Consider the following 12,633-nt stretch of genomic DNA (forward strand, 5'->3'; position numbering starts at 1 on the left):
AAATATTAATATTTCATGAAAAAGGAATCACTATAGGTTCCAGACAGCAAGGGATTAAAATATATTTAACCCATATATTCTGACTACAAAACCAATATCTTTTCCATCAATCATACTTGCAAAAATAGAAATAGATTGTGTTTTATCTTTTATAATCACATTAATGTTTACTCAAGACCACTCTTTGGCTCAAGAGCTTCCTCATGGCATTTTTCACCTCTGCATTTCGGAGGGTGTAGACTAAAGGGTTTAACATGGGTGTTACTATAGTATAAAATACTGCCACTCCTTTATCAATGGGGAGGGTGAGCATAGGTCGAAGGTACACAAATATACAAGGCACAAAAAATAAGACAACTACAGTAATATGAGAGCCACAGGTGGAGAGAGCCTTCCTCTGTGCTTCAGAGCTGTGAGTTCTGAGGGAGCAAAGAATGAGGATATAGGAGATGATAAGAATCGAAAAACTGAGCATGCACATTAACCCACTGTTGGCAGCAACAAAGAGTCCAAAGACGTGTGTGTCAGTGCAGGAGAGCTTCAGCAGAGGATAAAGATCACATATGAAATGGTCAATAATATTAGGGCCACAGAAGGGTAGCCAAAGTACAAAAAGAATTTGAATCAGAGCATGAAGAAATCCCCCAGCCCAGGGCGTGACCACCAGGAGGCCACACACCTGCTGGTTCATTGTGATCATGTAGTGCAGGGGCCTGCAGATGGCCACATAGCGGTCATAGGCCATCACTGTGAGTAGGATGACCTCCACTCCCCCAAGGAAATGCTCCGCAAAAACTTGAGTCATGCACCCACTGAAGGAGATTGTATTTTTCAGAAGGAGTAAGTCAAATATCACCTTGGGGACCATAGTAGAAGATAAGGAGGCATCTAGAAAGGACAAGAAAGACAGAAAAAAATACATGGGGGAGTCCAGGGCTGGACTGGTGGCAATGGTCACTACAATGAGTAGGTTGCCTGCGAGGGTGAGAAAGTAGATGAGTACAAAAACGATAATCAAGAGTTTCTGTATGTCTTGGTTCTGGGTCAGACCAAGCAGGATGAATTCTGTCATGTTCATCACTCCATGAATTCAAGTTTGTTTTGGTATGATTGAGTTATTTGTAAGTAGTACCAGGATTATAATGGTGGTAGACAAGAAAATAATGTATCTGCCAGATAGTCGGTTTCTGGTAACAATGTCGGAAATCCCTGGGAGATAAACCCTAGACTTAAAGTTGGACTATATTATTATAATTTGCATATTGAGCACAGAGCCATCTTCTACACATACATACATAAAACAGAGATGGTTTTATGACTGTTGATGTATCAGGCACATCTGCAATGGATGAATCCTTTCCAATAACTCCCATAGTATGTTTTGTCATAGAAAATCAGGAATAAAAAGAGAACCTGTAGAGAAGAGCACAGACTTGAATCATAACATCTGCTGCCCTGTGTACTTTCATCCTTGTTATTTTCACCTTCTTTCAGGATGGATATAAAGCATCAGGAGATTTCAATTTGAAATAAGGGATGGTGTAATGACATTTCTGAAATAAGGGAATATTTGAGGCACATTAAGATACACCTTGATATTGTTATTTACTGTTATACTGAAACAGAATTGATTAAGAATACCATAGAAAACTTCTCTAAGGATGTCTTGAAGAGATTACAACAGACAGCAATATGGAAACCAATATTCACCAAACTTATTTGAAACTTTAGAATTCACTATTTGAAGAACTTCAGTCATATTTAGAGTTCAGGAGAACTGCAAATCAACATTCAATTTAAGGAAGACTATACAATATTTTCTGGACAAATTCTGAAAACAGGTACTTTTAAGGTGAGGGAACAAAAACAGCACGATTTATTCTGGACAGAGCATTTTCTTCAGAATACATAGACTATTTTTGTGTTCTCTTTTCACTGATAAGTAGCTGTGTGATGTTGTTTATTTACGGACCTTCATTTATTGAACCTAAACTTTTTCATATATAATGTAGGAAAAATTACTAAGGGCATAGAGGAATTGAAGAACAATGTTATTACATAAGTCAGAGTTGGTATCATAAAGGTAAAACAGAGTTTTCCACACATTCCCAGATTATACATGAAAGAAAAAAGGGGAACACATATTATTATCCTTGAAATAATTGCTCATTATAATGTCAATAGAGAAATAACTGAACTAAATGGGGCTATTACTTTGTACATTGCATGTATAAACTTGGCTTTATATAATAAGGGCTAAGTACTCATCTCAAGAAGTTAGCAAAATCACCCATTAGGATAAAAAGTTGAACGCAGGAATCAATTCATTAGATATAAAAAGGTATTAGATTTGATAAATAAAAAACATACTGGTATTTAACAAATACAATTAAAACAGAAAAACACAAAGAAGCCCAACAAGAAAGTAGGGTCAAATCCCAAAGTACATCAATTTAAAATATATTTTTTTAAAAACTTATGGAATTAGTGATAATGGTAATAAAAGTTTTTAATAACTAATAGAACGTTTTCAAAATAAAGTAAATCTTCATATTACCATCAAAAAAGGAAAAAAACAAAAACTAAAAAAGAGAAATGAATATTGTATATCAAAACCTTAAAATAAAGCATAAATCTGCTCAGACACAGGTAAACAAAAAGGTAAATATGTATCTGATCTGGTTGGGGAAGGGCATGTTAAGCAAAACTGCAAAAAATAAAACAGGACAAATAGCAATTCAATTTCATAAAGTCATGGAACCACTCAAAATTAAGTGCAATAATTTTGACAGATATTTCTATAAACATAACTATTTTTTTAAAAGTGTCTGCTCACACAGTAATAAAAAATTGCCAAAAGTAATGAAAAAGTAACTTTCAGGAAAATAAGACATCAATAAACCTCCTATTTCAAAATCTACAAAGAAATGCAATTTAAAATGAGAGAGAATTTTAATTAGCGAATTCTTCAGTATGTATGAGAGCTACATTATCCAGTGTTGGTGACTTTATATAATAAGGACTTTATAATTGTCCAGGTCCTTTTTTCCAATTGCTTGATCTTATGATTCTATTTAAGATTTTAAAATATGGACCTTGTTTGACATTGATGCAATATTGCAATAATGCTGTTAACTATAGTCCCTAAGTTACAATAATTGTATTTTCTCCTGTATTCTTACCACCTTGTAATAATGATGTACATTTGTTCTAGTTCATAGAACAACATTCTTGTATTTGTACTATTAACCACAGTTCTCATCCAAACCCAAGTTCAGCGTGGTATAGTGGCTAGAACATTCTCCAGCTTTCTTTCAATTGACATTTACATCCCTAGATTACCCCTTCAGCCACAATCACATTTATAAAACAGCTGTGTTAGTTATACTCATTATAATGTGTTACCATCAACTCTATCCATTTCCACACTTTTGCAATCAAGCTCATGAAAAATTTTACATACCTTAAACATTAGTACTCCTTTTCAGCCTCATCCTATCTCATAGTAACCTATACTCTAGATTTTAATTCCATGTGTTTATTCATCGTATTTAGTTCATATTCGTGAAACCATGCAATATTTGTCATTTTATATATATATGGCTTATTTTACTCAACATAGTGTTTTGGAAACTGAGGCACAGTGGCCTCTCAAGGAGATATGTGCTGTCTCTATGCTAGTACTGTCTCCATGGCTATGTTTGCAACCTAAGGAATGCGGTAATTAAGAGTTCCTGGCAAATGGGATGAAGCTATTAAAGGCTGAAAGAAAAGATGAGCACATACCTTTTGTAGTGAATAGAACACTTAGACTTTGTACCTTGACATAAGATTTTTTTTAATTCCTTAGACTATAGGTAATGCTGATAGTTAATTCGTGTTGCTGCTTGATGACACATAGGCTATGTGTTTATGCTTATTGGCACATAGGCTACATATGCCTGCTTCTTGGCACGTACACAGGGGTATATAAAGAGCCCCTTGTAAACAATAAAGTTGTCTGAGGAGTCATTACTTGCAGACCCCCTGATACCAGCTCTCTCTTTCTTTCCCTTTGTTTCCTTCTCCCTTTTCTCTTTCTTTCATTCCTGATACCCTTTGGGTCCAAATCTCCAACAATAGTGCCATTTTTAGGTTTATCAGTGTTGTCATATGTGTCCCAATTTCATTTCTTCCTACAGCAGATATATCAATGCTAAGGGCCAGTAATAGGGGAGTATATGGGATTTTTTCTTACTAGACTAAAGAAAATATTCTAAAATTTACTGAGACGATGACAGCATAACTCTGTGATAAGAATTACACAGTGTACCTTTGGGATGGTTTGTATAAGGCATGGAACTCTACAGCACAGTGAACCAAGGGTGAATGATGGATAGGTTAACAGTACAATAGAGAGCATTCTCCCATGAACTGTGACAAATGTACAATACTAACACAGGATGTTAATAATAGGAATGTTTATGGAAAAAATATACCACATGTAAGCTCTGGACCATAACTAGCGATAATATTTTGATGATGTTATTTCAGAATTTGTAACAAGCATTCAATAACAATGCAGGGTTTTCATGGAGGGGTGATGAATGGGAATTATGCATATTATATATGATTGTTTTGTAAACCCCCAATTTCTCTAATAAAAAATATAAATAGGCCAAAATTAAGATTAGAGTTTTAATTTTCACAACATTTTTTTATAATACTGAAAAAGTGAAAACAATCCAATGTGTACATAAAGGGCAACAATTTTTAAAATTATGATAAAAATTATGATAAAAATATCAGGTGGACATCAAGAGTTTTGTTAGAAGAATTAACTATGTGAAAGGTACTTTCAATATAATACTGAGTGGAAAATTCAAAATGAAAACATTGATATATTAGTTTATCAAGTGGTTACAATGATATATGTACATAAAAAGTATCTTAAAAATACATTAAGATAAGTATTTTGTCATAACTTACAAAATTGTGGAAGAGACAGAGTGTAAACTACAATGCAAACTGTAGTCCATGATTAACAGCAATGCTCCAAAATGGGTTCATCAATTGTAACAAATGTACCACACTAATGAAGGATGTTGTTAATTTGGGAAAGTTTGGGAGGGGGAAGGAAGGAGGCATATAAGAACTCCTTATAATTTTTATGTGGCATTTATGTGATCTAAAGCTTCCTTAAAAATAAATATATTAATTTAAAAAGAGAATATATTGTTAATTATAAACAGTATAATAATTTAATAAAAGTGGTTATATTTTTCTTATCTCAGGTCTGTGTCCACACTACTGAGTGATAGCTTTACGAAGTAGACTGGGAGTGATATGCATGTATAAATATGACTTAATGTAAACTGAAGAACCTAGTATCACCATGAGAGAAAAATACCAATAAAGAAGTCACCAGTTGTACCTACCTCTCTGAATGCATTTGGAGAAGTAACAGGTTCAATCCGTGACAAGGAATCTTATTTTTAGAGAATATTTGGACTTAGCAACTATGGATCCATCATTGACAACTGCCTTGTAGTTCATCTAGTATTATCTTAAGTATGGTATTTCTTTTCTTCAATTAGTCACTTGAAAATGATTGCTAAGAGAGACTTCCCAAATAAATCTAGGTTCATGTGCACAGCTTATTTTTGCTCTGTTGGCTCATACCATCTTATATATGTGGGCCACAAGCATCCCAGTTCAGACACAAATTTCTTAGTCAGAACTTCCAAATTTCTAGTCTTCAAAAGAAATTGATGGGACAACACCTAATCATTGGAAGACATTTCTCCCCAAGTCTCCTTCCTCCATATTTTCTAATATTACTTCCTTGGTGACTAGATGAAATATATTATACCAGCCACCTGGTCAAAACAGTAATTTGATTTTTAAAGCCCTAGAAATAGCAAACTATGTTAGAACAGGTAAATTAGGGATTGCAAGTAACTAGAACTCGGCCATAAATTAACATAGCCCTTGAATAGTGCTCACCTAGAGAGAACTCCTTTGGCTTTGGAATCTGGATCCAAATGGGTTAGAAATTTAGAACCACACAGCATCAGTAACCTCTGCTGCTTATGTTAAGTGTGTTCTAAGCTCAGGAATCCCCAGAGTCTGTCTTTGTCAGCATTTTCGCTGATGATTACAGGGAAATATCTAAACAGGTATTGCTCAGCACAAAGAGTTAGGGGTGCTCTGGCCTTTCTGCTCCCAGAAGATAAGTATTAACAGCTTCAAGCCAAGATGGCAACCAAACTAGCTTATCCTGTATTCTCTTGTGACTGTGGCATCTGTGACCATGGAGGGGCAGGGGACAGAGAGCTGGCTGGAGTAGGTAACCAGCATCTTATGTCTGCGGATTGGAAGAGATCTTAGAGTGTGGGATTGGGGCACAATGTTTAGTCATGGGAGAGCAGGAGCATGAGCCAGTCATCCTACACAACAATGCTAATACCTGTCACACAGAGTTAAAGGGAGGATGGAGCAAGATAACAAGTGAAAACAAACAGATCAATTAAAATCTGCCATTCTACTGTTGATGTCCTGAGATAGACACATGAAGGCTGGAGAAACTGCTGTCAACTATTAAACATGAGAATCACACTTAAGAGCAAGAGGTTTGGAGTACAATAAACTGTGCCTCCTAGGAATGGCTCTTCCACTGCAAGTTTTATGTAAACTTGGACAATTTATCAGATTCTTTAGGCTTCATGTCCCAGATCTGTACAAGGGAGATGAGAAGGAACCTATCTCACAGTACCATCGTGGGGTTATATGAGATTATGCATGTAACGCTTAGAATGGAGTCTGGCATAGAATAAACTCTGTTTTCTGTTGTTATCTTCTCTACAGGAAATGAGAGGCCATGGTGTGACTGACCCAGGCTCTGGCAAGAATTGTCTCAATTCACATAAAAGTAGATACTTACTTTTCTCTCATGGTTGTTAGAATTCTGGTCAAATGAGGAAATTAGGAGAAAAGAAAGGCCAGGCTTTGAAATAGTCAATACAGTTTCACAAATCCTTGTAATTCTGAATTCTTCTCTAAGTGTTAGATCTTTCCAATAAAAACTCTGACAGTAAAATTGAGATGCCAGTAAAGGTTGTAGGAGATAAAGGAAATATGAATATTAGTAGAACTAATAAATAATGTGGACTTTTATGTATCAGAGACTCTGCTAAATGTGGTATCTCATCTGAGTCTTTTATAATCATTAGGTAAATAATGTTATTTCCATGTTATATAAAAGGAAATTTGTTCATAATCAAAGCTGATAATTCCTAGCATTTGGATTTAAGTCCAAAGTGATCTGATTTCTAATCCTGAACTCTAATCTTTATGTTATTTTGCCTCATCACACACAGGTGCTGAGATGTGTCTGCACACTGGATGTGATGAGAGAAGAAGTGCTGATTCAGTTCAGTTCTGGATAGTAGGTTCCACCATCAGGACAGACAGGTCCAATATGCAGCAGCTGAACAGGAAAGAAAGGTTGTAGAAAAGAGAACATCTCCTAATGGTTACTCATACCTTTGGTCCCCATCCTGATGACCAGCCAAAATACAGTCTAGACAGGTTTGATTTTGGATTTTCCTGATGGCTATGGGAAATTTAGATTTAGCCAAAGACAGACTCTACATGAATGGGCCATGCTTCAATTTACTATTAAATGATTCTAAAAATGTAAATTAATTTACTAATGTTGTCAAATAACCCTACATAATAATATGAAGTTATTTGGAGAAATACCAAATGATAACATGTGAAAACATCAAGCTAATCTGTTTGGAAATATTTTCTGATTTAAATGGAGAGAAATGTTTACATGGAAGACATGCCCACTAATATAACACTGTTGGTTGTAAGTTTTTTAAACCTGGCCAACCTGTCACCTTGGTAAATTACTCAACTTCACTGTGCATCAATGTCATCTTCTGCAAAACAGATGGTTGGAAAAGAAATGTCTGTATAGGGGAAGAAGAGATGCATGACATCATTCTTCATGTCAGAACTTTTGGCAAGAAGACAGTGAAGAACTTTGCAAAATAAAAATTTTTGAAAGAAATATTCATCAAGCTAAAATAGATACATGGAAAGGAAATCTATCAAAAACAAATACAAAATAAGATATTTTCACCCCTACAAAAGCAAAAAAAAATCATCAGCAGACACACAGTACAAAATATTAAAAAAGACATATGTATTGGCAGAGGGAAAGTGATCTGATGTGAACGCATGTGCACGTGTGTGTGTGTAGAAAACGGCTATGTGTTCAATATGTGACTAAAAAATAGGGCTCTATTTTAGTGTTGAGGTTAATCTACTTGGGGTTTTGATCTATAGTACAGGAAAAAAATAATTCTAACAGATGTGTTATTTGTTTCATCAAAAATGTATATATCCCCATTGCAATCCCTCTGCTATTTACAGATAATTTTTTTATCCAAATGTATTTTGGATTCATGGTATGATGAACAATTGTGGCAGACTTCATCATGCTAAGCCTAATACAGGACCTAGACATGCAGAAATTCTCATTTACACTACTCATCTATTTTCTCACCCTGGTAGGCAACCTACTCATTGGACTGACAATCACCTCCAACCCAGCCCCAGGATCCCCCATGGTTTTTTCCTGCATTTTTGGTCCTTCATAGATGGCTCTTTTTCTTCTCCATGTCCCCCTGAATGATATTTGACTTATTCTCTGAGAGAAAAATGATCTCCTTCCATTGGTGCCTGACTCAGGTTTCTGCAGAGAATTTCTTTGTTGGGAGCTCAGATCATCTTGCTTATGGTGATAGTTTATGATGCTACGTGGCCATCCTCAGGTCCCTGCACTACAAGATCACAAAGAACCAGCTGGTGTTGGTCTCTTGATGGCCTTGTCCTGGGCTGTCATATTTTGGCACATTCTGATCCACCATGTAATTTATGGTGTGGTTACCCTATTGTGGCGCTAAAGCCATTGACCATTTACCCTCTGCTGAAGATCTCCTGCTCTGACACTCACATCTTTGGAATCATTATGTCACCAACAGTGGGGAAACACTCTTTTTCAATACTTATCACTTTCTTTGTTTCTATCCTTTGCCTCCTCAAAACTCACCACTCTGAAGAGTATCAGAAGGCTCTCTACCCTGTACCCCCATAATATTGTAGTCTTCTTGTTTTTTATTTTATTTTATTTTACTGTCTTTTAAAAAAAATACATAGATCACAAATAATGTTACATTAAAAAAATATAAGAGGTTCTCATACACCCCACACCCCACCCCACCCCACTCCTCCCACATTAACAACCTCTTTGATCAGTGTGGCACATTCATTGCATTTGGTGAATACATTTTGGAGCACTGCTGCACGCATGGATTGTAGTTTACACTCTCCCCCAGTACATTAAGTGGGTTATGGAAGAATATATAATGTCCAGCATCTGTCCCTGCAATATCATTTAGGACAACTCCAAGTCCCAAAAAATGTCCCCACATCACATCTCTTCTTCCCTCTCTTTGCCCTGAGCAACTACTGTGGCCACTTTCTCCACATCAATGCTACCATTTCTTCCATTGCTAGTCACAATAGTTCTATAGTAGAATACCAGTAAGTCCACTCTAATCCATATTTTATTCCTCCATCCTGTGGACCCTGGGATGGTGATGTCCACTCCACCTCTAAATCGAGAGGGGGCTTAGATCCTACATGGTTGATGGATGTGATTCTCCTGCTTGCAATTGTAGGCACTCTTAGTTCCCTGGTGTGGTGGTTGACCATCTTCACCTCCCTGTTAACTGACCTGGGTAAGTCCAACGAACCAGAGAGTAAGCATTGCAACTCTACTAAGGCTCAGGTCCTAACTGGCACATGGCCAGTCTAGAGATTCAAGTCTCCTGAATATATACCAACCCCAGTGTCAACTTTATTCTTTCTATCCTGTGTATTTGTTTACCTTCAGTCCATGACCACCTTGCCATGTTTTATGCTATAGTAACACTCATGTTAAACATTTTAATCTTCACCCCCAGAAATGCAGAGGAGAAAAGTGCCATGAGGAAGCTCTGGAGTCACAGAGTGATCTTTGGTAACACTAACATAAAAACAAAAGAATCATATTTTTTTTTAAAGTTTGGCTGATACAAAGAGAATGGTCTTGAAGTCAGATATGGGTTTAAGTACATGTTATCTGAAAATCTATCTGAAATCTTTAATGTTTTCTCTTTTATAAAATACCAATATTTGATGACATAATGATAAAGTCTTACAATTAGAACGTCTTGGCATTTATAAATTATTGATCAAAGGAATTTTACTAATTGATATTAAAGTGTCACAATATTTAGATAACTACTGTTCAATAGAACAATTCTTTACACAACATCAAGGATGCTACGGGTAACCCATAGCACAGGGACTTAAAAATATTAAACTAAATTTATGATGGATAAACATTTTGTTGACAATTCATCCTTTTAATCCCAGCTGCTGGAGTCAGGGAAGAATATATATTGTGAGAGAGAAGGATCAATCAGAAATGAATGGGTTTGAAAGAATGAAGGAACATCATTAAGCAGCACATCACAAAACAGATACTTCTGTGTTGCCTAACCCAGAGGATATCATTTGCACTGTAATCTAGGCAATTTCCAGAATAAAACTGGTCTGTAGGCAAGGAGGGATATGAAATTATTTCAGGTACAGTTATAGAGAAATCTTGCACATGCCATTCAGAGTTAGAAGACAAATATGGAAATATTTTCTGTCAAAATAAACCCGCACAGCACTTGCCCTCCAAAACTGCTTTGATGGGATGGATTTTAGCCTTAGCTAGTAGCCACAACAGCAGCAGGGCAAAAGAGTGCTGTTGATATCTCAGGATTCAAGGAGGGAAGTTTACACATTTAACTTTTTATATGAAATAGCAAACCAATTGCAAATGGATGAAACGGGGTACTATTTGAGATGTAGAAACTTCCATTGTAATTCTAAGAGAAAGAATACAGAAAAAAGGTTCAGATCAGGAACAGGAAAGAGTCCTGCGTTTCTTAGTAATTTCACATGGATCCTCATAAGGGCTGAATTAACACAAATTACTCAGAGGTATGCCTTCATCTTATCTTAAGAAATGTATTACATACAAATTAATATTCAAAAGTCTTCTAAACAATTATACCTAATTAGGAACTCAATTTTCTCAGAGGTGGCTGACCCATACGCAGATCAACAAAAATTTATGTATTATCACAATATTTTTAGCTCCTTTGTATTTAAGTATTAATAGGACCACAATGCAAGTTGGTGAAAGTGATGTGTACCTCACCACGTAAATAATTTAGGAACTAGCATAAAACTATCCAGCTTAAAAATGCCCCCACAACTCATCTCTTCTTCCCTCTCCCTGCCCTCGGCAACTACCATGGCCACTTTCTCCAGGTCAATGCTACAGTTACTTCATTACTCGTCAAAATAGTTCTATAGTAGACTATCAGTGAGTTCACTCTAATCCATATTTTATTCTTCCATTCTGTGGACCCTGGGTTGGTGATGTCTGCTCCACATCTATATTGAGAAGGGGCTTAGATCTACATGGTTGATGGATGTGATTCTCCTGCTAGGGATTTTAGGCACCCTCGGTTCCCTGGTGTGGTGGTTGACCATCTTCATCTCCCTGTTAGCTGACCTGGGTAAGTCCAACAAAATTTTTTCTCATTGCAGCAAGCCTGGAAGACGTGTTAAAATGGCAGGACCACACAACAAAGCAACCTGGATTATTTACTACTTAGAACACAGTTGCTGTAGAGGATCATCCAACGTTCAGTGGAATTTGCCTGAACAAGGAACAAAATTGTTTCTGTTAAAGCCATGTCTATTTTGGTATTCATTTGTTACCACAGCAAAGCACATGTTATCCTCACTAATATATTGACTAACTTTATCTTTCCAAAGATACATAAGTATTAACAACAGATCATTTGTGAACACAGATAATTTGTGAACAGATAACAAAATTTATGCCAGTACCTTGATTCACAAATAGTGTAGAAAGGATGAATAGTATCCTTGCAAAATAAGGTATGATTAAAGCCATACTACCTTGGCTGAAGAATTTTAACCATAAATTTATGCATCAGACTTTTATCCCATTATGTAAAATGGAAGGCAATGCTGACATAATGTTTTAGGTACAGAAAACCCAGCCAAAAAAACAGGTTGACTAAAGTTACAAATTAATAAGTGAAGACTAGTTTCACTGGACCCTCAGGGACTCTTTTTTTGCTCAAAGAAGTTCTCTAGTAGTGAATTTTTTTGTGGGTGGGAAGGATGCCAATCCCTATTCTTCACCATTTACTGAAGTACTAGACCAGCCTAAAATCAAGGTGCCAAATGAAATACACCAAGTATGAGGATTCCAGGCTTATTTGCAATGAGATAACATCAGAGGCTGAGGGAGAAGAAACAAAATTGGAGCCCTCTGCCCTACAGAGTTTCTCTTCTTTCTCTCAAAGGTAGCTTTTACAATGAGACTTGGCTAGGTGTTATTTGTGACCTTCCTAATGACTTCTGCATAAAACATTATCATTCAAAATGTCATTTATCAATAAATTTTAGATTTAATGGGGGAAAAAATAGTCCCTAACACTA

General features: G+C 36.1%; 1 protein-coding gene across 1 annotated transcript; it reads right to left on the bottom strand.

The window, feature by feature from the left end:
- Positions 1-160: 160 nt before the first annotated feature.
- LOC101421806 (olfactory receptor 4C5-like) lies at positions 161-1,078 on the bottom strand. The gene has a single exon (XM_023588610.3). It carries the CDS (start codon positions 1,076-1,078, stop codon positions 161-163), a length of 918 nt encoding a protein of 305 aa, XP_023444378.3.
- Positions 1,079-12,633: the final 11,555 nt, after the last annotated feature.

Source organism: Dasypus novemcinctus, chromosome 10 (genome assembly GCF_030445035.2).
Source record: "Dasypus novemcinctus isolate mDasNov1 chromosome 10, mDasNov1.1.hap2, whole genome shotgun sequence".
In the NCBI taxonomy this organism is placed as follows: Eukaryota; Metazoa; Chordata; class Mammalia; order Cingulata; family Dasypodidae; genus Dasypus; species Dasypus novemcinctus.